This window comes from Esox lucius, chromosome 16, assembly GCF_011004845.1.
Source record: "Esox lucius isolate fEsoLuc1 chromosome 16, fEsoLuc1.pri, whole genome shotgun sequence".
Taxonomy (NCBI): domain Eukaryota; kingdom Metazoa; phylum Chordata; class Actinopteri; order Esociformes; family Esocidae; genus Esox; species Esox lucius.
This window is the reverse complement of record NC_047584.1, coordinates 32,121,916-32,147,741: the sequence shown is the minus strand read 5'-3', so window position 1 is coordinate 32,147,741 and position 25,826 is coordinate 32,121,916. Positions and strand designations below refer to the sequence as shown.

Sequence of the window (25,826 nt, the reverse complement as noted above, 5' to 3'; positions counted from 1 at the left end):
GATAAGATCATTGTGAACCAGTGGGCTTTCCATAATGCGCAAATTCACAGCGCGCCAAAAATAACCGGAACATCTTTCCCTTGATATCCCTTCGCCAAATTAATGATGTAAGACAAAAATGTATTCCCGTGTTACACATATACCGTTGAAAATATATTATTTAATGTACTTACGTGTTCATTTATATTCATAACGAATTACTTAATTTGTATTAACAATATAGAGACACTACTATTTTGGTGAACTAGATTTCTTTGCGACAGCACACTACGCGCTGTAAACCAACTTTCAATGACGTTTGTGGCGCCAGAAATCAAGGATTTTGTTTGGGAAGGGGTGTGTGGTGGCGCGCTCCACACGTTAACTAGGATGTTATTAGTTTCCATTTTGTTCTAGCAATCAGTCGTTTGTACTTTAGTGTAGATATAAAACTAAAGTCAGCATGGTTATGCTACGCAGCAGCGGCGTGGGCGCGGAACTAGCAGCTCCGGAGAGGAAGGTTGACTTGGATTCTAGCTCCGAGTTTCTGTCCTTACATCCCGCCTTGCAGAAAAAGTCGACCCGGCTGAAGGGGGGCCTGAATGACAGCTCCAGCAGCACTGAAAACAAACCGAATGTAAGGCCCTTTGAGAAAGTCGTTCAAGTAATTTGCATTATAGAATGTCACCGTGAACTTATCTGTTGTTGATTATAAACTTGCTAGCTTACTGTACTAGCGAACTAACATATGTGCCACTAGTTAACCAGCCAGATACAGTAGCTTGTTAGCCCGCCAGATTAACGTTGTTTACGTTTTGGCAAAATTAATCCCGTAATCCGAGGTGTGAGAATAGCCAACTGGGGGGCAAATATTCTTAATTGTTTGGCCTTTTAGCCACATCAGATAGCTAGTAAGTGTCGCTATTTATATACAGTAGCATGTTGGCTTACTACATCTACTGTATGGGTCGACAGCTGTAATACCTCACCAGACTTGGAACATGACGTGATCCATCGTGTATTTGATGTTAACGGCCGTTCCTAACACAGGGACATTTGATGTTGGAGGAGGACAGCCCTCCCAGACGAGGATCCCTGAGGACCCGGACACAGGGAGTCAAACACGAGGTGTTCTTCGCTAGCATGAATGGCCAGACCAGGTCCTCAACCAGGTCCTTGGTAAAAGAGGACAAAAGTGAAGGACTGCACAGCACAAGGTAAGGTTGTTTGTGGTACTCATTGTGTTTGTACATGTGAATATTTGACCCCAATCTGGAGCCCTATTGAAAAGTATAGGAAAACTAATTTAACAAATTACACGTTACAAAAATCTATGGAAATAAAGTTCAAATGTCCTTGTACCGATAAAGGTCAGTGCATCCTTAGTAAGACAATACTGATGACATGTGAGCTGTGGTGACTAGCGGCAAACAGTGTAGCAAGTCAAGACATGGGCTTCCTCAGGTTTCTCAGTCCTTACTGCTTGGTGTAGTCAAAGGAAAAGGACCCTCTCACCTGCACTATAAACACGTTTGGCATGTTGTAACCCACTGTATTCATGTTGTCATGTCTTATGTCTGCAGGAAGTCACCCAGGCTGCAGGGTGACGGAAAAGCCTCCACTGCTTCCAGGGACAAGCAATCTGTAGCTGGTAACTAGGGATATTTACATTAAACTGGCAATTGGTTATACACCACATTTTTTTGTGGAATACATTTTCATATGTGTTTTTGTCAGAAATCAGAATCAGCTTTATTTGCCAGGTATGTACACACAAGAGGAATTTGACTCTGGATTACACAGGCTCATGATGGGCTTACTCATAAAAACACTTAAACAAAGGACACTCAACCAGAGTCACTGACTGCAATATACAGTACACATAAATACACATAATAAACCAAAACAATAACATAGTAAGACTGATGAGACGATATACAGTGCACATAAATACACATAATAAACCAAAACAATAACATAGTAAGACTGATGAGACGATATACAGTGCACATAAATACACATAATAAACCAAAACAATAACATAGTAAGACTGATGAGACGATATACAGTGCACATAAATACACATAATAAACCAAAACAATAACATAGTAAGTCTGATGAGACGATATACAGTGCACATAAATACACATAATAAACCAAAACAATAACATAGTAAGACTGATGAGACAATATACAGTGCACATAAATACATATAATAAACCAAAACAATTACATAGTAAGACTGATGAGACATTATACAGTACACATAAATATACCTAATAAACCAAAACAACAACATAGTAAGACTGATGAGACAATATACAGAACACATAAATACACATAATAAACCAAAACAATAACATAGTAAGATTGGTGAAACAATAGTGCAATGAGCAGGGTATAAAGAGTGCTGGAAATAATATTTTTATACATGTATAATTTGTTAAATTAGATTTACTATACAAAAATTACTTATTCATTCCAGCATTGTTTGCACTCTGCTCCATTACACTATACATTATATAGGCTATTCATACCCGTGTGTGTGTGTGTGTGTGTCTATGTGTGTGTGTATATATATATATATGTGTATATGTTTGTATATATGTATATGTGTAATGGAGCAGAGTGCAAACGATGCTGGAATGAATAAGTAATTTTTGTGCAGGTGTAATGTACATGAGGTAGGTGGATGTGATAAATGCAGTATATACACAGTATGAACAGCAATAAATTACAGGATGACAAAATATGTAGTAGACAGGTGGATGTTAGGGTCAGAGTTACTTGGTTGTTATACAGGGATTGTGCCTGGCATTAAGTGTCTGAAGTTGACTGGTCATCAGAGTGATGGCCTGTGGGTAGAAACTGTTCTTGTGTCTGTTCGTTTTGGCGTACAGTGCTCTGTAGCACCCACCAGAGGACTGGAACAGGTTGTATCCAGTGTGTGATGGATCTGCAGTGATGTTTCCTGCCCTTTTACTGACTCTGGTTTTGTATAAGTCCTGGATGGAGGGCAGGTTTACCCCAATGATATTTTCTGCAGTTCTGACTCTCAATTGTAGTCTGTTCCTTTCCAGTTTCGTGCCGTTTTTCCCGTGCACAGCATACAGAGTTGTTTTCAGCAGAATATCCATTCCTTGTTGGGTGGACAGCTCGGCTCCTCAAAAAAGGCTGGTTCCAGTTGAAGTGAAACGTTCTTTTAAGCCAAGACATTCCCCAGCAATTCCATATGCGATGGTGTGAAATACAGTTTTGATAGTCACGACTAAAAGAGAACAAGTTTATTTCTCATTTCTAAATTGAGTCTTGATTGAAAGTTGCCTAATGACAGTCCACCTGCCCCTAGTGTCAGTGTCTTTAGATTCCCCCTCTTACTGAATTACATGTTTGTAAGTGCTTTGAATTCAAAAAGTCATACTGCAGCAGTACATGTGTCGTCCCAAGGACCCTGGATGACAGGTCTTTTAGTACAGGTACCCCGTGTCAAAATATATTTTTCTTCCACAATCCCCTTGCAGACGCCTCAGATGAAGTGGAACAGGTCGAAGAGGAGGCGTCCACTCCTCAGAAGACCCCCTCTGTGCTGCGCCCCCGGGAGGAGGACAGTTCTGTACGACGCAGCTCCAGGATCACCAGATACAAGCGGAACTCCCGGAACCAGTCGGTGCTGTACGACCGCCTGATCACCAAGTAAGGGCTTCACCGCCGGCGTCGCTCACCACGGATGACCAGCTCTCCCTGACTAGCTACACACTTAGACTGAGCGGAAGCACTGGCTTGCTTGACTAGTAGCTGTGGTTAGAAATATTATATTACGGAATCGAGCGGATGTTCTCATCCAGAGCGTCCTTCCTTCTGTGAGACATGTTCTAGCTGTCACTGTCGTAACGTCCTCTCTTGAGTTTGAGTCGCCATGAGGCGACGTTAACACCGTGCGACGTTGATTGGCTGAACCTCGTCCTTTCTCTTTTTAAAGCACGGCTGAGGCAGTGTTGCAGAAGATGGATGATATGCAGAAAATGCGTCGCCGGTTAAGTAGCAGAGACACTAAAGAGGAGGTGAGCTTCAGTAACGATTAACTCTCGATTACCGTTTCAGCCAGTAGTTTTTAAAGTGCTGTTCTTCGGCCAAAATGGGTCTCTGTTTTCATGTACTATGTAATCTACTTTGGTACGTCTTCATTGACTTCTTACGATATGCTCCAACTGTTTATTGATAAAAAATGTTGGGATACATCATACAAGTTTGCTCTGCTTGAGATCCTGGGATGCATCTTTTTCTGTTTTAAATGTTTTTATTAAAGATGACAGCGGAGTGATACAGAAATCCGGGTTCTTGGCGGAATACATCTTTGTGTTATTTTCCACTTTTAGAACCTGGGAATCTATGTGGGAACCAAAAGAAAAAGGGTCCCTGAAAGGGCAGAAGAAAGTAAACCTAAAGAGAAGGAGAATGTAACAGACATAAGTGAAGAGGAGGAGGGGGAGGATGAAGAGGAGGGAGCTGAAAACAATCAGGCAGATGAGGAAGACGAGGACGATGAGGATGATGATGACGAAGAAGGCGAAGAAGATGACAACCAGAAACGCTATGACTTCAGGCAGAGGAAATCGGTGGTTCGTTACCAGGCTCCCCAGGATGGTAGGCAGATTTTATATTTGTTTTAACTTTACATGCACTGATTGATTATTGCAGAAATTGATTATTTCATTTCCCACCAAACCCACAGAGCCCAAGACAAAGCCCATCTTCTTTAAGACATCCAGACATTCGTCTCCATCCCGGCGAAGATACCGGTTCAGCGCCAACGCCCCAAGAAGCCCTTACAGCAGGAGAGGCAGCAGGTCAGTATTCTACTTTAAATACATCTAAGCTGACATCTAACTACTGTGACATAAAATGTCAATGGATAATGTAATTTCTTGGTTCTACCCTTTTGTGGATCTTATTCCACAGGAGTATGCCTCGTAGGTCATTATCTTATTCCACAGGAGTATGCCTCGTAGGTCATTTGTCGGTCTTTGTCTTCTAGTTGTGTGGCGGCCTGGTTTTTGCAATGGCAGGAACCCGAGTTGTTGATGGTGTTTGGTGAAAGTGGTGGTGTTGAATTAACCACAGTGGACATAACTGGTGATTGAGAGTAGGATGGAGCAATAACATTAGGTTTCCATTTTCCAGTGTTTATTTTTTTTTTTTATAATACGAAACAACATTTGTTATGAGCAGACCACATTTTGGCTGGAATAACTTGTATCTGTTTCCCTAATAAGTTCAATAGTTCAGTATTCATTTTATTGTTGAAGGGGGGGTTGTTGTGGCGAAGGGGGTGTGGTTAGGGTTGACCTCTGACACTGCCCTGCTCTCTCCTTCCTGTAGAAGAAGACATGCCATCCACAGTAGCGACTCCACGTCGTCGTCCTCCTCTTCATCTTCGGATGATGAGAAGTTCCAGAGGAGGAGAGGCAAGAGCCGCAACCGATCTGTGAATAGATGTCTTCCCATGAATCTGATGAAGGAGGACCTGCTGGGCATCCAGAAGGACCGGATCAAGATCGGAGCGAGTCTGGCGGATGTTGACCCGATGCAGATCGACCAGACGGTAAGGAATGATTCAGACACTGTTGGTACAGTAAAGAGGTCGACTAATTATGAGTCCCAGAGTATACCAAAAGAGCAGAGAGGTGATTAGTCAGACTATGTACCGTAATTTCCCGTTTATAAACCGCGGCTTATACATGGGTTTTGAAAACATTTTCAACCACAGCGGTTGATACGTGGGTGTGGCTAAAACAAGTTTATATTTTTAAAACCGTTTCCATCTGCGATCTTTTTCTCACAGATGATTGCTTGACGATGTAGAAGTCTCAACTCATGTAGCGAATGTGATACAAGAGTTTTCGAAAGCATTTTATTCTTCAGCAAATTTATTTTGGAGGCGCCCAATGGCAGATGTTTAACATTAATGCTCGATGTATGTAGGAGTCCTAATTCTACCAGCGGTTTATATGTGGGTGTGGTTAATACTGGGGCGGGTGTGGTTAATACTGGGGCGGGTGTGGTTAATACTGGGGTTTTATACACAGTGCAGGTTATAAACGGGGAATTACAGGATATCATTGTTAATGTTGTAAATGACTGTTGTAGCTGGAAACTGCAAATTTTTTATGTAATATCTACATAAGTGTACAGAGGCCCATTATCAGCAACTATCAGCCCTGTGTTCCAATGGCATGTTGTTTGCTAATCCTACATATCAGAATCCGATTGTTTTGAGAAACTGAAATCGGGCCTAATTAATCGTTCCGGGAATGAAACCGTATCAGCGGTGTGTCAGCTGAATGTGTCTGTCTTTAGGTGCGTTTTGACAGCATCGGGGGGCTGACCAGACACATCTCCGCCCTGAAAGAGATGGTGGTCTTCCCTCTGCTCTACCCAGAAGTGTTTGAGAGGTTCAAGATCCAGCCCCCGAGGTGCCGTACAACGATCTAATCAGTTGACTAGAGCGGTGTTGGTTGTGTGATGGTGCGTATTAAGTGTGTGTGCGTGTGTGTTTTCAGGGGCTGTCTGTTCTATGGGCCTCCAGGTACAGGGAAGACCCTGGTGGCTCGGGCGTTGGCCAACGAGTGCAGTCAGGGAGAGAGGAAGGTCTCTTTCTTCATGAGGAAAGGAGCAGACTGCCTCAGCAAGTGGGTGGGAGAGTCTGAACGTCAATTACGCCTCCTCTTTGACCAGGTAAGATCACACCCTGCGCCTCCTCTTTGACCACGCTCTGCTGCCTTGGTTTTAGACTTCCTTTCACCAGCCAAACAATGTGGTGCCTAAGAACGGCTCTTAGCCGCGGTACGTTGACCATATACCACACCCCCTTGTGCCTCATTGCTTACGTATACCGTGGCTGTCAGCCAATCAGCATTCAGAATTCCAAATGCCCAGTACTTATAGCACTATAAATTGTCCTTCTACTAACTGTTGCAGCCTGGGTGGTACAGAAACAGAATTGGTGTTTTAAATAGGAAAGACTAAAAAAGACCTGTTTTTATTTTAAACAAAGGCATATCAGATGCGGCCGTCGATTATCTTCTTTGACGAGATCGATGGACTGGCTCCAGTGCGATCAAGCAGACAAGACCAAATACACAGGTAAGACGAGGCTAATTGAAACAAGGCGTTATTTCAACACTCTGATGATTGCTGTCCTTAATCCAGTCATTGTCATTCATGGTAAAGCTCCATCGTCTCCACCCTGCTGGCTCTGATGGACGGGCTGGACAGCAGAGGGGAGGTTGTTGTGATCGGAGCCACCAACCGCCTGGACTCCATAGACCCGGCGCTCCGACGACCGGGCCGCTTCGACCGAGAGTTCCTCTTCGGCCTGCCGGACAGAGAGGTGAGACGCGGCTCTTCGTCACAAGACGAGCCGTTATTGTCCCCAGGTTTATTTTAAACACACAGCCGTCTGGTTTGGAATAAGAATCCCTCCTGTGAGCTGCAGAAAACGGTTTTCTGCTCTTTCGTTTGAGGGGGATATGGTTGCGGGCGAGGGGAAGCCTAGCTTTGATGTGTGTGTGTGTGTCCTCTTTAGGCTCGGAAAGATATCCTGAAGATCCACACGAGACAGTGGACCCCCCAGCCGTCAGATGCGTTCCTGGAGGAACTGGCGGACAAATGTGTTGGTGTGTTTCAGGTTTTCTTCTGTTCTACCAGGACCCACTATTTGAAACGCAGGGTTAATTTAAAAACGGTCAAGTGTTGAAAGTGTCCCCCCCCCCCCTCCTCCCCAAGACTCACTGGACTAGCTGTGAAGCGTCCAAACTAACCACACAATGCTCCTCTGGATTCTGACCCCTCCCCGGTGTGTCTCCTAGGTTACTGCGGCGCTGACGTGAAGGCGGTGTGCGCCGAGGCAGCTCTGTGTGCCCTCCGCAGGCGTTACCCCCAGATATACTCCTCGTCCCAGAAGCTGCTGTTGGACGTGGCGTCCATTTCCATTGGCTGCGGGGACTTCCTGCGCGCCATGAGGAAAACGGTCCCGGCTTCCCAGCGGGCGGTGTCCTCGCCGGCCAAGGCCCTGACCCCTGTGGTTCAGCCGTTGCTCAGTGCGGCGCTTCGGACCGTACTGGACACGGTCAGCACGCTGTTCCCCCACGCTGAACCGGGGCTCCAAAAACACAAGAGGGACATTGGTAAATATAGAAGGAAAAACTAAGAATAGGTAGTAATGGGATGGGACAGGTAGTAACACGGTAGTAATAAGGTAGTAATGTGATGGGACGGAGAGTAACGATGTCGGTTTCTGACACGGCCATCTAAAGTGTTCTCTGAGACGGTTTATATTCTGTCTTTTTTGTAGTCGTCCTGTAGCGTTTTTCCCTTGTTTCCTTCTTGAGGTGTCCATCCTGCTGGTGTCTTAGAAGATGATCTTCTGTACAGTGAAGAAGAGGACTCATCTGTCTGCATCAATGAACTCCCTCGCAGTGACAAGCCCGTCAATGGCTTTCTGCACTTCGGCAGGTGCGTGAAGGTGACGGGTTCGGGGGGGGTGGGTGAGTGAAGGTGACGGGTTCGGGCGGGCGGGTGAGTGAAGGTGACTGGTTCGGGCGGGCGGGTGAGTGAAGGTGACAGGTTTGGGTGGGCGGGTGAGTGAAGGTGACGGGTTCGGGCGGGTGGGTGGGTGAGTGAAGGTGACGGGTTCGGGCGGGTGGGTGGGTGGGTGAGTGAGTGAAGGTGACGTGTTCGGGCGGGTGGGTGGGTGGGTGGGTGAAGGTGTCGGGTTTGGGCGGGTGGGTGAAGGTGTCGGGTTTGGGCGGGTGGGTGAAGGTGTCGGGTTTGGGCGGGTGGGTGAAGGTGTCGGGTTTGGGCGGGTGGGTGAAGGTGTCGGGTTTGGCGGGTGGGTGAAGGTGTCGGGTTTGGGCGGGTGAGTGAGTGAAGGGTTTGGGCGGGTGAGTGAAGGTGACGGGTTTCCTAAGCTCTGGTCCATTGCTTTTTATTGGTTGAGGGGGAGTGAAAAAGACACATGCTTGCTGCGGGGGGAAAAAAATCTCCAGTCAGAGAGTTTTGATTCCCACTCCTACAGGAGCGTGCTGAACCAGCCCACGTCGTACCGTCCCAGGCTGCTGTTAGCGGGCCGTCCCGGATCGGGTCAGAGCAGCCACCTGGCCCCGGCGGTGCTCCACGCTCTGGAGAAGTTCACCGTCTACACTCTGGACATGGCCATGCTGTTTGGGGTTGCCACCAGCTCTCCGGAGGAGGCCTGCGCTCAGGTACAGCAGTGGACCGCCTCGGGGAGTCTGTGGCACGCTGTTCTGCCGTCACGTTCTTAGCGTGAATCTTCACATTTTGTGCTTCCGTTCTTCTATGTTTGTTTGTCTTTTTTTTTATGAAGGAAAATGTGAAGAATCAAAGAGTCTTCCGGATTTACAGGTGAACAGGTTTCAATACAATCCCGTCTCTCTGGGTGTTTCTTTGTCCCATAGATCTTCTGTGAGGCCAAGAGGACGTCTCCCAGCATCCTTTACATCCCCCACATCCAGCAGTGGTGGGAGACGGTGGGTCTGGCCCTCAGAGCCACCTTCCTCAGCCTGCTGCAGGACATCCCCTCCTTCTCTCCCATCCTCCTGCTGGCCACTTGCAACGTCCCCCACAGCAGCCTGTTCCCTGAGGTACCCACACGAGAGACACACACACACACACACACACCCTCTTCCCACGGGGGGGAGATGACCTCACCACACAGCTCAAATGTTAAGCTAGCCAGTGGACTCCTCTTCAGACTGTCTCGTTCCCAACTCCAGGTCCAGGAACTGTTCCGTGCCGAGTACGGGGAGGTGCACTGCATTCAGGTCCCGACCCGGCAGGAGAGAACCAAGTTCTTCGAAGAGGTTATTCTCAACCAGGCTGCTAAAGCTCCAGCGTCTAAGAGAAAAGCAGGTGAGAGGGCAATAACGTGTTTGAGGTTCGCCTGTGTCCGTCTGCATGTTCGTGGTTTGTCACCCATCTCCTCTGCTGTCCTCCTCTCCTCAGTGCTCGCAAGCCTGGAGGTGCTGCCTGTGGCACCTCCTCCTCCCCCCCGGACGCTGACAGAGAAGGAGCAACAGCGATTGGAGGAGCAGGAGGAAGACACACTCAGGGAGCTCCGCCTCTTTCTGCGTGATGTCACCAATCGCCTCTCCCAGGACAAACGCTTCAAGGCCTTCACGAAGCCCGTTGACCTGGAGGAGGTGAGACTCAGTCAGTCGGTTGTTGTCGAGCCGTTCGAACAACTCTAAAACAACCGCTTTTCACCGGTCGTTGGACGCTTCTAGAATGGACATTGTATTCAAGCCGGCTGGTAATTCCTCTGATCGGTTGGTCTTGTTTTTAGGTTCCTGACTATGCAACAGTTATAAAGCAGCCCATGGACCTTTCCACTGTCCTGTCCAACATCGACATTCACAAGTACGCCACAGTGAAGGAGTTTGTCCACGATGTTGACCTGATCTGGAAGAACTGCCTGGAGTACAATCCTGACAAAGATCCTTCAGGTACAGGTTACAGTTTTAACAGATGGCACAAATGTATTATTTCATAACTTCCAGTCGTTTATTCATCTGTCTGTGCGTTGTGCTGATGTTCCTCCTGGTGTTTTCATTTCCAGATCGTCAAATCCGCCACAGGGCCTGCGCTCTGAAGGACACCGTGCACGCCATCATCAAAGATGAACTGGACGAAGACTTTGAGAAGATTTGCGAGGACATCAAGGAGTCCCGCAGAACAAGAGGTCTGATGAGATTCCAGTTCACACTGGAAAGTTATAGAAACAAATGGTTATTCAAGTAGAAATTCTCATTTGCGCAGTCAAACGTTTTCCAGTGATGAGTTCTCCGTTGAATTGCTCTCTGAAATGGGATGGTGGATTGATAGGGAAGTTCCCTTTCCTTCATTTCCAGGTTGCTCCACTTCAAGGTTCGCCCCGTCCTATTATCATGTTCTCCCTAAGCCAAAAGCAGTGGATACAAAGACCAGTGAGGAAGTAGTGCCCCCCAAAGAGTCTGGGCCATTGCCATTGGCCGTGAGCACACCACGTCCTTCAGGTGAGTACTTCTGTAGTCCTGTTTAACGCAGTGTGCCCTGGTGTAGTATTCCTACGCACCAATACGCACTTACGAAGAAGGTCTTCCATTTCTCCACATTCCGTTTAAATGTCTGAATAAGAAATCTACTTCACAGCAGCGCAAAAGAAGAAGCGCAGGAAGAGTCGCTGGTGCAACGGCTTCATCTCACGGAAGAGGTCCTCTCCTCACGCCTCAAAGGAGAACTCTGCTGTGGTGGAGTCTGGAGAGGAGGAGGAAGGAGAGGAAGAGGAGGACAGAAAAGGAGCTGAGAGTGACCAGGCAGGAGAGGCTGCAGAGTCTGGTCTGGAGGAACTGGAGACGGCTGAGGCTGTAGCCGAGGAGATTCTCATGAAACAGGACCAGAAGGAGAACCAGGAATCAGCCCAGCAGGAGAACCAGCCCATGGAGCAAGAGACCAAGGAGAGCCAGTCCCCAGCTGAGAGAGCTCCCCAGCCCTGGGAGGAGGCTTTGGGTACCCAGGAGGGCCTTATGATGGTGGATGACCAGACATCACCAGATGGGGAAGACGACGTATGTCGTTACTTTTACAGTGTTTCTAACACTATATTTTGTGAAAAGCATTGTGTGTTAATATATATATATTTAGGGAATTTAAGTGCTGTAAAACGTACAATTCTTGATATGTGACGGCGAGTGAAATTTTGGGTTACGTGTGAGTGAATTTGCCATATTTTGCAAATTTTCATTATCTGGTGATGTTTTTGTTGTTAACCACCACCACCACCGGGGGCAGACTTTCACCGCTGAGAAGAGCGAGCCACTCAGAACTGAGCGAGAATTGGAGACAGGAGTGAGGCGTGTGACAAGGAGCCTGAAGAACCAGGCGATGCAGCAGGGGATGGTAGATGTTGACAAGGCCATGGAGATCTTTGACCAGGAGACACAGCCATTAGTGGTGGATCACAACAAGCTGAAGGTAAATGCTGAATAACAGCTGTGTTGTCATAATCACCGCTCTGTGCCGACAACCGACAACGGGTTTGTTTGTCCCATTTGCTTGTTTTTTTTTTTTATGTATTTTTTTCTTCTTGAAAACACCTCGCTTTCTGGTCCTTTGTGTCAGGAGCTGCTTTGCAGAGCCGTGTCCAAGACTGAAGGTTATGAAGTATATCAACTGGAGAAGCTTTATGCCTTATTGTGTCAGAGCATCTACAGACACCGCAAAGACTACAACAAGACTACACTGTTGAAGGTTTGTCAACGTTTTGGAATTTGTATTGTAGCATGTGCCTTAACTACCACTTACAGTATTCAATAAACTACCAAATGTGCATTCACTTGTTTTAATTTTTCCCCCTATATTTCTCCTCTTTCTAGGAAATGGAAAATGTAATTGAAGATTTTTAAGTTTTATACATCAAAGATAAATGTAGCTGAAGATGAATATTATACTATTTCCCCCAGTTGTCTAAATGTATAAAGAACCAGTCTATTACTATATTTTCATAGAAATATACAGGTCAAATGTGTGTATTTCCTAAGAACTTGTATACTGTTGCTTTTATTTAATTAAAGTCTTCTTGGAAATCTCTACCTGTGTTTTATTACCCTATAAAGTGTGCTGTTCTAGTTGAAAATATCTTACCAGTAACTACCTTGAAGCTGAATAAAGTCTGAGCATGTTGCTAAAAGTGGTGATTAACTAGGCAGGTTTCATATAAAGTTGGTCAGTCACGTGCTGTGGGAATGAAACGAGGGTCACAGAAACGCATCCAGTCTTGTGCCAGCACCATCATTTGTAAATGTTTGAATAAAATGAACACATTTACCTACACCTACAACATGAAAACAGAAATGTTTCTGTATGACAGAAAAGTCGCCTGTGAATGACGTCAAGACGCATTGCACTGACAGTGTTGACGCCGCTTGATTATTAAAACTGCCATTAAAGAAAATAACCCAAAGTGTGATATGAAATTTTACGCCCAAATTGCTTTCTTGAAGTGACAGCGATGGTAATTTCTTACGTTTGAGTTCGCCTGTGAAGGGATTTCCGTCTGAAAAGAACTGTTGCAACCTAAACATTTTCCATATTTGCATCTGCCTGAGTAAAACTACTGCAGTTTGTTTCAGCTCGGGCTCTACGGTACGGAGGGAGGCTAGCTAACGTTACGGAGGCGAGCCGAATTGCGGTGGACTGGAGACAATTTTATTTTGCAGCAACAAAGTCCTGGTAAGGAGGCTGAGCTGCAAATGGCTAACGCTGTTGCCTACTGTACTGTCTGGATAGGTAGCTAGCTCGTCTATAGTAATAGGTTTCCATCCGCACTGTCAATCCCACAGAACTGTGTGGATGCAGACATGAAGCTAGCTAGCTAGGTTAACAAGATATTGATACCTAGCCAATACAAATCTATAACTGCTATAGTCAGACACTGGCTCGCAGTATTTGTGTACTTGTGCAGAGTTATATCCAAACGTACTTAAAATGACCAACCATTACAAACCATAGTGGTCAAGCCTCTAGGTTTAGGACATCTCAACTTGACTAATTACTGTACGCTTAATTACATGACCATTTTGCATGAATCCATTACCATCAGTAATGTAGTGTAATTCTGTGATTTCTTGTTTCAGTCCACACATGAACTATTGGAGTATTTAGCATGTGAATCAGCCCATCTCTGAAGGAAGGCCAGTCCCGAAACATCTCTTCACACAAAACTATCTTGGAGGATAGCCTACCGACACCATGGCGAGCAGGAGGAAGTCAACGACACCGTGTATGGTCCTACCTTCAGCTAACATGGTGGAAGAGCAGGAAACTGACATGGAGGTGTTGGCAGAAAAGAATGGAGCAGAGAATTCTGCAGAGGGGCCTGGGGAAGCAGCTTCGGTCTCCACAGAGGCAGAGACAGGTGGGGAAGGTTTTCATCTACGCGTGCCTTTGCTGTTTTGCAAATGCAAGGGAGATGGCAATGTTGCCATGCGGTTGAAGGTTTATGATTTGGGCCATCCGAGAGGTGCCGTCTGGGTGGCTCGACCTGTTCGAACGGTGTCACATGTGCTGCGATATGGTGGACACCAAAGCCTGTGGTACTGTGAAGGAAATGGTTCTGACTGGCCAAGTTGCATGACCTCCCTTACAGTTTGGTCTCAGTTCAAAGTTTGTAGAGTCACTCAAAGGTCAGCGTTTAAAGGTGAAGCTGTTTGAGGAAGGGGAGGTTTCAAGTGTTTGTTTAGCAGAAGTCCCGGATTGACCCATGGCTTGTGTCAAATTGGGTGGAAGCATTACTTCCTAAAACAGGCATTTTAAAAACACTAAATGTTTGCAATGTTAGCATCTGGATTTTGCAATTGCAGAATTATAACTGAATACCTTTTATTTTTTTAATGGAGAAGCATTGTACATTAAATAATCTTTCGGTTAAAGGACATTTTGCTATTGTGTCCTATAATGACCATGATCGCTGTCCCCTGATGTGTTTCCAACTAACCCGGTCCATGTTCTTTTGACCTTTCCAGAATGTGACGTTGGTCTGTCCGGTGGAGAAGACGGTGCTGGCCGCGCGGTGGTCAAACGCAGCAACCCGCCCACCCTGGAGCAGACGGTCAGCGAGCTCCTCTCGGAGGGCGGGTACACAGAGCAGGAGACGGGGGACGGCGAGGACCCCAATGCGCCAGCAGGAATCTCGCTCAGCAAAACTCCCATCATGAAAATGAGGGGCAAGTCGGAAGCCAAGAGGATATCCACTTTTGTGAAAGCAGTGGAGGAGGCCGACGGGTTCGGCGAGAGCGAGGGGGAACAGGAGCTTATAGAAGCCCCTCTTGGTCCACTCCTTCCCGGGGAGATCCCACATTACACAGATCCCATGAAACATAGTGTGGTTGTTAACATCCCCAGCGCTGTTTCGTCAGAGCCGAAGAAGTCTGTCCTCGGCTCCAGTCTGTCTGGACTCCAGCTGCCAGCTGGTCTGGCCCAGGTTCTCTCCGCACTGCAGGCCCAGCAGGTGATAATATTGACTCATTTGTTTGTGTCTTTTGAATAGGGGAAATTGTCATTTAAATCTGGTGTTGATACTTGGTCTTGGGATTCCAATGGTGAGTAAAACCATGTCACCCCCCCCCTTTTGCCGTCCCCTCTCAGAGTGCCCAAGCCCAGCTCCTCATCCCTGTCAGCAGTATCCCTTCCTACAACCAGTCTATGGACACCAACGTGGTACTGGTTAATACCTACAAGAAGTTCCCGTACCCTTCGGTGGCAGAGATCTTGGGACTGTCTGCACAGACCAAGTTCAGCGAGGAGCAGATAAAGATCTGGTTCTCGGCACAGCGTCTGAAGCATGGAGTTAGCTGGACCCCTGAGGAGGTGCTAAACCTGTCATGTTTGATTTCCTTGAATGCTTTTTAAACATTTTATTGAATACAGACTGAGCAAAAATGTAGCATGCAGGGTTGGTCCCCCTCAAATACCTCTGAGGCCGTTTACATCCCGGTTAATAAGCATTTGTTATTTCCTCATGAACTGCAAGTCAATCTTTCAGATCGTTTCATGTTATGTTGACATGTTGTATCTCGGCCTTACAACAGATAACCAGCAGTCTGATTTCAGGTTGAGGAGGCCAGGAGGAAGCAGTTCAATGGGACTGTGCATACGGTACCTCAGACCATCACTGTCATCCCAGCGCACCATCTTTCCGCGGCCAACGGTCTCCAGTCCATCCTACAGACGTGCCAGATAGTGGGCCAACCCGGCCTGGTCTTCACACAGGTCCGGACTTTTGGGTTTGTCTGGTGCCTGTATACTGATGAAATATTATTGTGTGTGGTGTTGTTGTTCCATTCCGACGGTGGTGGTCTTTTCCAAACAGGTCGGCACGCCTGTGACCACACCCATCACCTTGACCGTGGCAGGGATGCCGAGCCACAGCCAGAACCCCAAAATGTCCTCCCACCAGAACACTCCCTCCGTTAGTGAGATGAAGAGGGCCACGACCGTCCAGCCGCCCTCTCTGACCCCGCAGGAGAACTCCGCTCTCAACGCGGACCACTTCGGGATGCGGCCCAAAAAATCCAAGGAGCAGCTGGCTGAGCTGAAGGCCAGCTACCTGAAGAACCACTTTGCCAGCGACGCCGAGATCGCCCGGCTAATGAAGCTGACCGGACTCACCAAAGGGGAGATAAAGAAGTGGTTCAGCGACACGCGCTACAACCAGCGCAACTCTAAGAACAGCCACGTCATCGTGTTCCACGACAACCACAGTCCCAAGGGGCACAGTAGCAACGCCCCCATTGTCATCGACTCCAGTGACGAGACGCCTCAGTCGCCATCGCCCACACTGCCCGTCAAAGAGAGAGAGACGCGCCCCAAAACCTGGAACCCGTTTCCCGACTTCACTCTGCAGAAGTTCAAGGAGAAGACTCCGGAGCAGCTGGTGGTCCTGGAGGAGAGCTACCGGAAGGGCATCACCCCGTCTGACGACGAGCTGACTCGGCTGAGGACCGAAACCAAGCTGACCCGGCGGGAGATCGACGCCTGGTTCACAGAGAAACGGAAGGCCGCCGAGGCCGACTCGCCGGAGCTGAAAGCGGAGCGGTCGGCGGGCGAGGCCGTCTCGTCCAGAAGAGGTTCTCAGACTCCACCAGGTGGCCGGCGACCGAGCAGGGCGGCGGACAGGGGTGTCGGAAAGAAGACGCCGGAACAGCTCCATGTCCTGAAGAACGCCTTTGTGCGCACCCAGTGGCCGTCGGCGGAGGAGTACGACAAGCTGGCGGAGGAGAGCGGGCTGCCCCGGGCCTACGTGGTCAACTGGTTCGGAGACACCCGCTACTCCTTCAAGAATGGCAACCTGAAGTGGTTCTTCCACTACCAGAGCGGCAACGTGGAGGGGCTGAACGGCAACAGGAACAGGAAGCGGAGGATACGCAACCGAGGCTGGGGCGGGAGGTCCCGGAGCCGGAAGCTGAAGAGGTCTGCCAGCGCGGAGAAGTCGCCGCCGTCCGCCCTCAAGTTCAAATCCGGGAAAGACATTCTGAAGGAGTATTACCTGAAGCACAAGTTCCTGAACGAGCAGGATTTGGACGAACTTGTAGCCAAGTCCAGCATGGGGTACGAGCAGGTGAGGGAGTGGTTTGCCGAAGTCCACCGGAGAGAAGACATGGGCGCTGACCTGTTTGGAGATGTGGCCGCGACCGAGAACCTGGAGGACGAAGACGACGAGGAGTTGTTACAGGCTGACCCTGAGCTGGCAGCTGAGGAGCAGGATAAAACAGTGGTGGGGGAGGAGGAGGAGGAGGACGAGGAGGAGGAGGAGGATGTCCATACTGATAGTGATTCCTGGGAGCCCTCTCAGGGCGTCAGGAAGCCACGGTCTGGTGCCGAAGACTAGGTTTAGACATCTGGGTTGTGTTTGTTTTTTTAAGCACCAAAACCGACTCAAACAGGGACTTGTCCAATTAGAAATGTCCATATTTTCTATTTCTGTTGCAGAGCATTTTGCTTCGGTGTGCCCAAATGAACATGACCTTGGATTTAGTTAAACAGCACAAACTTATTTTGATTTCTCTTTTATGTTGGAAAGGGTACCGTCTGAATTCAAGACTCAGTGAGAATGCCCTACAGATACAAACGATATGTGCACCTTTTTAGACAAACTCCAGTGTCTTGAATTAAATGCATTTCAAAGTAATGGTATTTGATACGATGGTATTCGAAAACATTTGACTCTGTTAATCAACTAAATGATGTTTGTGCAATTGGGTCTTTTTATTTTTTATTGGCCAGATACTCTCATGTTGTTGTTGTTATTATTATTATTATTATTATTATAATAGAGAGAAATAACGGTAAGTCCATTTTTGGAAAGTATTTTGATTATAATTTGAACTCTAATTCAAATTCTAGGCTTTCAATTTGAATTGATTAGAAGAATTGCGGTGCCAAAGCTAATATTGAATGTGATGGTTCCTTGTGCTGAAAATGTGTTAGTTAATCATAGTGTTTTGTACATACTGGTGCTTCTCCAGAGGATCTGACAGTTTAGTACTTAAGTCGTGCACTACTGCCACGTATCTGTATTAACATGTCGTGGGATTTGACTTGATCAGGCACCTTAAAATCTCACTGACCATTTAATGGCTTTGAGAACAAATCTGTTTTATATTAGACCTTTTTGAATGCTGTACGATAAAGTATTTTTGCCTTGATTGCCCTTCTCTGAAATGATTGTATTTTCACAAGGCTGCACCTTACTGACATCCCTGTCGCCCGGAGTTATTGATAAGTCTAACTTGGATATTGATACGGCGCAACAAGAAAATCGATGAACAATGTGGCCTAGTACAGCCGGCACAAATGTGGGTCCCTTTTCCAATCATGTGTAACTGTGCGCTTGAAAATGTGTACGAGTTGTTTGTATTATGATTATGTAAAACCAATGTTTTCCAATTGAGCACTTGGCAAGTGGCTGTTTTCAATCAATGTATGCCCCCCCCCCCCCAAAAAAAAAATATATGCTGACAACGCTGCCCTCTAGTGTCATTTAAATGCCAAGATGATGTTTCTCACTGTTGTGGGCCGCCTGTGAGCCATGTCCTGTACTCTTAACTGGGATGTAGCCTGTCCCAACCTGATGACCTATCGTCACCCTGCTTTTCAAAGTTCTGCTCACCTTGTGTTCTGCAGTCTAGTTATCTAACATTGAAACCTAGAGGCTGTTGGACTCGGGAACCTTTTGAAGAGCCAATCAAACTTGAGTGCCTGTATGGCCCATGCTTTTTATTTATTTTATTTTTTTATAGAACTTTTTAATTGATGTGAGGGAGAGATCATGTTGCAATCCTTTGTGCTCATTAACAATTTGAAGTGGGAAAAGCCTGTGTGAATTGTTGAATGTTTTCATGAACAGTTAGCCTATTTGTACCATAACTACCCTAAAAGAGGCACAACTATGAATTTGAAGTTGAACTGAGACATCTGTGTACTGCATGCAATAACCACCAGACAGGAGATGAGAGAACTTGTATTTTGTACAGATAGCCTTTTATGCTCTTGTATTGGACAAGTTGTTTCTAATGGTTTTATATGTTTCTATTTATGATTACAATCAACCCTGGCAGTGTTGACTTCAACCAATAGCTTGAATGGCTTTTACTATTATTGTCTACAACAGTTTTTACAAATGTCTCCTGTAGATTCCGATTTCTGCAATGTTGCTTTTTTGGTGACATTCAGTTTGAAACACTTGTGTATCTACGTTCTCTTGTTCAATAGAGGTGACATTGTGGACACAGTACATTACCTTTGTTCTAGTACAATCATTCTTGTCCTCTTTGCTATTACTCAATATTTAGGAGCTTGTTTAAATGTAACATATAGCAGTTTAATACTCAACTTAACATGTGGTTAGAAGTTTCTCCTTTTGAGATTGTGTCAGTAGATCAGCTGTTTTTACTTTTTAAAATGTCTTTACAGATTCACCAACATACTTTAGTCTGTTAATATAGTCTTTTGCTTACTACAGTGCTAACATACATTGGAGAAAGTAAATTCTCCTTTCACTTACTGTATTTATTAACCGTTAGCAATGAGAACCTTTGTTGCAATGTTGGTTTCTGTTATTCTGTTACGGTGCTTTGGAAAAAGTCAGAATGTTTTGTTGCAAACCTGGAATGGTATGCCAAGGAATATGTTGTGTTTAGAATAGCTTTGAAGTTGAAAACTCAGTGTTAAGAAGCTTTAGTCCTCTGAGCCATAGACTTTTGTGAAATGCTTTTTAATTTAAATAAAACAGTTTTTTGAGGCTGTGGCTTGATGTAGAGAAAATATATATTTTATACATTTGGATGAACATGTGTCTGTCATTTATGAATATCTTAATATTTCCTTTCAAAATATTATTTTGGGATTGTCTTCATTTTGTTATAGGCTGTTGGAACTCGTATTTCGGTGGAACTTATCACCCCGGAACACTTTCGGTCAGTTTTTTTGTTCCTACTGCCACCGGTCTTATAAGCTTGTAACGCTGAACACCACACATTGCCGTTTGTTTTTACTTTTAATGTCGGTAATATTTTAATTCATTGCGATTCATATGTTGAAATGGAAATTTTTGGAAGCACATTTGACGATTCCGTGTTCGAGAGAGCAAGAGAGAAGCCGACTGCCGTTTCTCAGTTGTCTTACAGTGCCAAGTTCTGTGAAGTAGAGGTGAGTGATTTAGCTAGCTAAAACGGTTGCTAGCACCGGAGTATTTGCGAACATTGACATTACATTGACATCAGCTAACTAGTCAACCCTTTTAACAGTGGTTCTCTGAGACCATCGACACAGAGGATGCATTGGAGAAGCAGAAGATCTTAAAATTTCGAGCTGATTTTGCGTACAGGCGAAAAAACTTCCAGGAAGCACTAAACGCCTACACTAGCTGCCTCTCCTATATCCCCGGTGGCAACCAAACCATTAGGCGGGATATCCTGGAGGGAATGGCCCGGTGCTGCTGTTACCTTGGGAAGAGAAAACAAGCACTAGAGATCACTGAGACACTTGTAAGAACCGTTAACTTGAGTTCGCAATCCTAATACTGTATTGGCATGCCTCATTCTATCATCGTTATTATACAATTATAATTACATTATGCAAAGCTGGATGTTGGAAAATTGCACTCAAGTTGTCAGTCACAAGCTTTTCTAATTCCACGGACAGAAAAACGAAGCCTCCAACACCTGTCACCTCACCTGCCTACTCCACCTGACCGCGAACATCCATGATCACTTCGGAGACCTCAGGGGCCAGATCGAGAGTTTACAGCAGCTGTGTGGCCTACACCCCTATCACCAGTGGTACTGGATGACACTGGCAGAGAGCTGCCTGCGCCTCCTCCAGACTCTGTCAACCCTCCCCTCAACCTCCGCTCCCCCTCGGGGTGGAGATGACGGTGCAGAGTGGCAAACGGACGCTCAGACCCAGGGGCGGCTGAAAGATGAGAGGGACCTTGTTTGGCTCAAGGCCTGCGTGTGTTTTGTCCGGTCCAGGTAAATAGGTAGTCATAGGTCAAGAGGTACGGAACCTTCACAGAAGCTTTTGGGCAGAATTGGGTTTGGAGCGGTTTTAGTGTATGACCGAAGAAACCAATCCTGAAACCAAAAGCCAGTGTCCCAGACACCGGCGACGTCCCAAGGTTGTGGCACAGCTGTCATTGCAGTATACATTTAAGCCCCGCCTGTATGCTGCCATCAAGCTGACCCGTAGTCCCGATTGGCAAGCCCTCCAGGTTGGCTATGGGGATAGCTGGATCTCCTTGTAATTAGCCTCTATCTAGTCCTGTGTCTGGTCAAGCACCTGCAGGCTGCCTCAAGTTGACAGACGGACAGAGACCCCTATGGCACATTGGCATTTTAAAAAACAATGCTGCACAACTTGGTGTGGCGCATCCAAATCTTGGATTAACCCGAGGCTGTCAGTAGCTGCCACGAGACAGGATGGTAACTGATGATTAGACACAGAGAGTACGCGAAAAAGGGGGTGGGGGGTTGTTTAAGACTAGAATACCAATGTTTGTCTTGGAAAACCAGTGGTCTGACAGTTGGGCATTCTGTCTCCAGACTTCTCCTCAGGGCGCTGAAGGGCCAACAGTCCTCCTTTGTGCTCCGGAACAGCGAGAGGGCCATGCAGAAGGCTGATGAAGCTCTACAGTACCTGGAGCCCAGAGAGACCACACTGCAGCTCATCACTGAGGTGAAACACATTGACCTGGATAGCTAACATGGTGGACAGGTTTGAACTGATTTACCTGACGATATGTCAGGTTGATGAAATCGTGGAAGCTAATGTGTAGTTTGACACGGAGCATGTCGAAGCCGCTGCATGGTTTGCTGATGTAAGGGATGTTACGGTATTGGCTTAGCGGGTACCACTTGCTCATGTTTCTGGCTCAAACTCAGGACCACTGCTCCTATCAATACTTGCTGTGCCAATCACAAATGATAGGATGTTAGTTTCTCTTTGAGATGTACTGGGAGATTTCCTTATGTGGCTTATTTTCGTGATGTGCTTGCAGGTGATGTTAGAAGATTTAGTTGCAGACAGGATAAGGGAGGACCAGCTGGATGGAGAGAGCTTGGCGGGTCTCTCTCTAAACAGCTTTCAGGACAGGTGGTGGGACAGAATACTACTGACTGGGATTCTGACATAGTGTGGCCCAAAACCACCTGAAAAGACTGGCTGGGCCTGTGGATCTATGGTTTTATTTGTGTGTGTGTGTGTGTGTGTGTGTGTGTGTGTGTGTGTGTGTGTGTGTGTGTGTGTGTGTGTGTGTGTGTGTGTGTGTGTGTGTGTGTGTGTGTGTGTGTGTGTGTGTGTGTGTGTGTGTGTGTGTGTATATACACTATGTAAAAGCATATGTTGAAACAATAAAGTAAATTATTGCAAGTTTAATTTCACAGAATGTTATATTTGTAAAAAGAAAAGCTCAACCAGCAATCACTTTTGACCTACATATATTCATCACTAAATCATGTCCTGCACATCAGGCTCAAACAAAGGAAAAGTAAAACAAGCTGCTTTGCTCCATGAAATGTTGTTCCCCATTCAAACATTTCTCAGACATGCTGTAGCTTCCCTTCAAAATGTCACTTCGGGACATGATGCCATCTCAGTTGCTGACTGACCGTAAACCACTGACCGGTCTTGAGAACCGGGTGTCTATCCACCAGGCCGCTTGACCTCCCCTCGTTGAGGGTTCCGTTACCGTCAAAGGAACGCCAGCCCACAAAAGACCTCTGGAGCACGAAGGGCCTGTTGGCCACGTGTCTCTGTGTGATCCAGTCAAACCTGTGGCCCGGCAGGCCGGAGGACACCAGCTGGTTCACCGAGCCCTGGGGGGTTGATGGTTGTGTTGGCTGGCTGTTGGGCTGCCTGAGCTGGACTGTGGTGGTTTCTTGCCCGTTGAAGTTGGGGTTTGTTAGCTGTGTGTTGAATCTAGACTTTGCCTTAACTTCTGCTGGATGTAGGCTCGAGTAGGAGGGCTGGGCTGTAGGCGTTGACAGGGAAGTGTAGTGTTGGCCCTGAAGGGCGGGGCTTCCTGGGTCTGTGTGGGCGGCGCAGGGGCCCACTTCCCCACCTGGACAGGTAGTGAACATGTCAAGGGTTTGGATGAAAGGTCTGTGGACGCCGAATGGAGCTGTCGCTGTGTTGAAGGCAGGAATGGGCTTGGAGCTGGCGTAGAGCTTCCTGAACTCCAGGTCAAATGGCTTCACTGCACTCCCCTTAAAGAGCACAGCCATGTTTCTGTGGACCAGCCAGGACAGCCATGTGAAACTGCAAACAGGAAATGGAAATAAAACATTGTCCAACAGCTGGGGATTAATTACTAATTTAGTTACTGTCTCTAACAAAATGACTCATTGTCACTCTAACATTGTGATAATGTGCCATTATTAAGCAGAGAAAATAACACCGGCATACCTGTACGATCCAGCTAGTACTTTGCTGCAGTCAACGATCATGAACTTCTCTTTAATCTGGCCTGTGAATTTCTTTCCGGACTTTGCACAGTACGTCACTCCTTGTACACAACGGACTGTCATTCTCTGCACAAAGAAAAGGGTTGAATGAGCGAACAGACGGGCACTTATACAAGGGCTCCAGTTATGGGTATAATAGAATTATCACTGTGTAAGTTCCCATGTGTACATCCTAACCGTCAGTTGATTGTTGCTGATCTGTAGTGTCTCACACATCTTGACAAAGAGCTGCAAGTCCACATGGTCCAGGAGCAGGTAGACAGACACATTCCGTTTCATCGTTGCCTCCAGGATGTCACAGAAAATCTCCAAGTCACTGAAGGTGTCCATGACAATTGCCAGAACCTGCCGAAACACCAGTAGAGCCATTATCTTTTCTAAGTGAGTTCATTTTACCCCAACTGACACTGCAACGATTTCGCTTCATTAAATGATTCTAGACGTGTTACGGTCGACTTGAACATGATGTTGTGTAGAAATGAACGCTTCAGCAAACATCAAAGTCACAATACGTGACCTACCGTTGTGGCCTTCTGGATTAACTCCCTGACCAGGTCCTTCATCCGGGCTGCTCGGTCACACTGGAAGTAGACCTCCACACCTGGCCTCCCCTGGAGGTGGTAACTCCATTCCTGTACTGGCCAGCCGTGGTCCAGAACAGGGGGCTCGCTCTCAGACATGGCTGGACAGTAGGTCTCCGTCTTGGCCTGAGAAGCAGCTGTGTGGGAGGAGTCTGCCCGGCCATCGTCTTCTTCCGTCTCCCAAAGGCCTCCGCTGCTCAGGTCTGTTGCGTTCGCCAGGATGTAATCTTTAACGGGTGACAGTTCACTGTTGATTGCCTTATTTGCTCCAGTAGAAACTAGTGGAAAATCCCTTGGTATAAACTGGGTCATTTGGACCTTGAAAGCAGATTAGCTGAAATCTGATGAGGCCATGAAACACGGACTTGACAAAACATGTTTTTACTGCCCTAAATACATTGGTAACAAGTTTATAATATCAATATGGCACATCTGGGGTTTGTAGTGTATTGCTAAAATACCACAGTTAAGGACTGTATCCAAGAACACGGTACACATGTACTTGCACAACACAATGGTTGATACGGCAAAAACAAACCTTTCTCCTCTCGTGACAGGAAGTCCACCTCTCCGTCTCCGGCAAGTACTTCCCAGTAGGTGTCCAATCCCTGGTCCAGTAGGGCGTCGGTGGCCAATCGGATGCTCTCGTTGTGGCTAAGGTCAATGTCACCAGTCACTGGGGCGACGGACGGGTTCTTGATCGCCTGCAGCCGCCGCCTCACCTTGCCCAGCGGCTTTGGCTTGAGACTCCAACGGCCGTACCACATGCCGTTGATTTGCATGTCCATAATTAAGCTGGGCAAGACTCTCTGGTCAGCACCTAAAGCATCCCACTGGCACAGCGGAGTGAGGAGAGCTGGTGGAGGCAGGTTACAGGGCCTCCGGTGTCTGAGCCCCGCCCCCTTACTAGCCAAGTACCGTATGCACATTCTTATAGAATTTTATGGAGTTCAATGAGGACAGGCAGTCTAGTATTTCCACATCTATGTGCACATTCCACCTGTGGGTTACAGCGTTGTGTAGGACAGGTGTGCCGTTGCATGGAGGCGAGAGCGTGACAGAGATGATCTGTTTTGGGACGCTTCCTCCCCGAGGGAGCGAAGAGAGACTGGGTGACTGACATGGCTGAGCATGGCTGTCTGATTCGCTCAGCTAAGAACCGACAACTTCTGACTGCAGTGTTGACAGGCTGTCACTACCCATCATGCTCAACGTGAGAGCATTGTCAAGACTAGACTGACTGACGGGTCTAGAGACCGTTATAAATTGGTTTCCAGACCGTTTTAAATTACGTGTTTAATACTTAATACCCCTGAATGGAAGGGGGGAGTGCTGTATACTAGGCGTCTCTTCACCACATATAATACTATGTTAAAACAAATCCTTAACTGCCCACATTACCTAAATAACTTGCGCAACTACACTTATGACGAGTCATTAGAAGAGATTGACATTAGCAACCCATTTCTATCCAAATTAAATCATGACCGGGCTTGCTTCAGTGCCAGAGTGATACAGATGGAAGTGCCCCTCAGAAAAGAGCCATTCAGGATGCCATTAGCCTGGGTCGCAAATGTTTTGTCAAAATAGGTTGGGTTAACCAAACTGTAGTTTTGCTGAACAGTTGTCTGGTGTACTACCATGCACAGAATGTAAAACTTTTGAATAACCAAAAAAGGGCTGTATAAAA

General features: G+C 46.7%; 4 protein-coding genes across 8 annotated transcripts; 3 read left to right on the top strand and 1 right to left on the bottom strand.

Annotated features, from left to right (window-relative positions):
- Nucleotides 1-138: 138 nt before the first annotated feature.
- LOC105016542 (ATPase family AAA domain containing 2) lies at nt 139-12,624 on the top strand. Of its 2 annotated transcripts, none has more exons than XM_029113398.2 (26): nt 139-616; nt 1,030-1,196; nt 1,563-1,630; nt 3,501-3,672; nt 3,959-4,040; nt 4,356-4,623; nt 4,712-4,826; nt 5,359-5,581; nt 6,337-6,452; nt 6,540-6,714; nt 7,034-7,122; nt 7,210-7,369; nt 7,565-7,655; nt 7,848-8,165; nt 8,370-8,493; nt 9,056-9,242; nt 9,456-9,641; nt 9,774-9,909; nt 10,003-10,199; nt 10,343-10,502; nt 10,616-10,738; nt 10,908-11,051; nt 11,191-11,603; nt 11,827-12,009; nt 12,157-12,285; nt 12,411-12,624. In XM_029113398.2, exons 1-26 carry the CDS (start codon nt 443-445, stop codon nt 12,438-12,440), a joined length of 4,230 nt encoding a protein of 1,409 aa, XP_028969231.2. In that variant the 5' UTR covers nt 139-442; the 3' UTR covers nt 12,441-12,624. The 2 variants fall into 2 exon arrangements, with proteins under 2 accessions (XP_028969231.2, XP_019910056.3); XM_020054497.3 differs by having other exon boundaries at nt 141-616; nt 11,188-11,603.
- Nucleotides 12,625-12,949: 325 nt separating this feature from the next.
- On the top strand, nt 12,950-19,840 carry LOC105016591 (zinc fingers and homeoboxes protein 1). Of its 3 annotated transcripts, none has more exons than XM_013137797.4 (7): nt 12,950-13,048; nt 13,167-13,266; nt 13,671-13,951; nt 14,559-15,043; nt 15,181-15,402; nt 15,646-15,804; nt 15,905-19,840. In XM_013137797.4, the coding sequence occupies exons 3-7, from the start codon at nt 13,786-13,788 to the stop codon at nt 17,420-17,422; spliced, it is 2,550 nt and encodes an 849-aa protein (XP_012993251.1). In that variant the 5' UTR covers nt 12,950-13,048; nt 13,167-13,266; nt 13,671-13,785; the 3' UTR covers nt 17,423-19,840. The 3 variants fall into 3 exon arrangements, with proteins under 3 accessions (XP_012993251.1, XP_019910058.1, XP_012993252.1); XM_020054499.3 differs by having other exon boundaries at nt 13,157-13,266; XM_013137798.4 differs by having other exon boundaries at nt 12,950-13,266.
- A 177-nt stretch (nt 19,841-20,017) lies between these two features.
- On the top strand, nt 20,018-22,339 carry zgc:101716 (uncharacterized protein LOC492784 homolog). The gene is made up of 5 exons (XM_010880437.5): nt 20,018-20,241; nt 20,340-20,579; nt 20,737-21,065; nt 21,636-21,768; nt 22,091-22,339. The coding sequence occupies exons 1-5, from the start codon at nt 20,134-20,136 to the stop codon at nt 22,223-22,225; spliced, it is 945 nt and encodes a 314-aa protein (XP_010878739.1). The 5' UTR covers nt 20,018-20,133; the 3' UTR covers nt 22,226-22,339.
- Nucleotides 22,340-22,353: 14 nt separating this feature from the next.
- LOC105016540 (protein FAM83A) lies at nt 22,354-25,821 on the bottom strand. 2 transcript variants are annotated; one of them, XM_029113431.2, is made up of 5 exons: nt 24,675-25,821; nt 24,077-24,363; nt 23,733-23,900; nt 23,497-23,621; nt 22,354-23,349 (listed from the first exon to the last, which is right to left on the bottom strand). In XM_029113431.2, the coding sequence occupies exons 1-5, from the start codon at nt 25,063-25,065 to the stop codon at nt 22,662-22,664; spliced, it is 1,659 nt and encodes a 552-aa protein (XP_028969264.2). In that variant the 5' UTR covers nt 25,066-25,821; the 3' UTR covers nt 22,354-22,661. The 2 variants fall into 2 exon arrangements, with proteins under 2 accessions (XP_028969264.2, XP_028969265.2); XM_029113432.2 differs by having other exon boundaries at nt 24,077-24,339.
- Between the last annotated feature and the right edge of the window lie 5 nt (nt 25,822-25,826).

What these genes read in the sequence shown, in the direction of transcription:
- LOC105016542 (XM_020054497.3), top strand. Translation starts at nt 443, where the DNA reads ATGGTTATGCTACGCAGCAGCGGCGTGGGCGCGGAACTAGCAGCTCCG. An exon ending in GGCTTTCTGCACTTCGGCAG is followed by an intron (nt 8,494 to 9,055) that starts GTGCGTGAAGGT and finishes CCACTCCTACAG; the next exon opens with GAGCGTGCTGAACCAGCCCA. An exon ending in CGGAGGAGGCCTGCGCTCAG is followed by an intron (nt 9,243 to 9,455) that starts GTACAGCAGTGG and finishes TTTGTCCCATAG; the next exon opens with ATCTTCTGTGAGGCCAAGAG.
- LOC105016591 (XM_013137797.4), top strand. Translation starts at nt 13,786, where the DNA reads ATGGCGAGCAGGAGGAAGTCAACGACACCGTGTATGGTCCTACCTTCA. An exon ending in CTCCACAGAGGCAGAGACAG is followed by an intron (nt 13,952 to 14,558) that starts GTGGGGAAGGTT and finishes TGACCTTTCCAG; the next exon opens with AATGTGACGTTGGTCTGTCC. An exon ending in CCGGCCTGGTCTTCACACAG is followed by an intron (nt 15,805 to 15,904) that starts GTCCGGACTTTT and finishes TTTTCCAAACAG; the next exon opens with GTCGGCACGCCTGTGACCAC.
- zgc:101716 (XM_010880437.5), top strand. Translation starts at nt 20,134, where the DNA reads ATGGAAATTTTTGGAAGCACATTTGACGATTCCGTGTTCGAGAGAGCA. An exon ending in TAGAGATCACTGAGACACTT is followed by an intron (nt 20,580 to 20,736) that starts GTAAGAACCGTT and finishes TTCCACGGACAG; the next exon opens with AAAAACGAAGCCTCCAACAC. An exon ending in CACTGCAGCTCATCACTGAG is followed by an intron (nt 21,769 to 22,090) that starts GTGAAACACATT and finishes ATGTGCTTGCAG; the next exon opens with GTGATGTTAGAAGATTTAGT.
- LOC105016540 (XM_029113431.2), bottom strand. Translation starts at nt 25,065, where the DNA reads ATGTGCATACGGTACTTGGCTAGTAAGGGGGCGGGGCTCAGACACCGG. An exon ending in TAATCCAGAAGGCCACAACG is followed by an intron (nt 23,901 to 24,076) that starts GTAGGTCACGTA and finishes GTGTTTCGGCAG; the next exon opens with GTTCTGGCAATTGTCATGGA. An exon ending in TCAGCAACAATCAACTGACG is followed by an intron (nt 23,622 to 23,732) that starts GTTAGGATGTAC and finishes TTCTTTGTGCAG; the next exon opens with AGAATGACAGTCCGTTGTGT.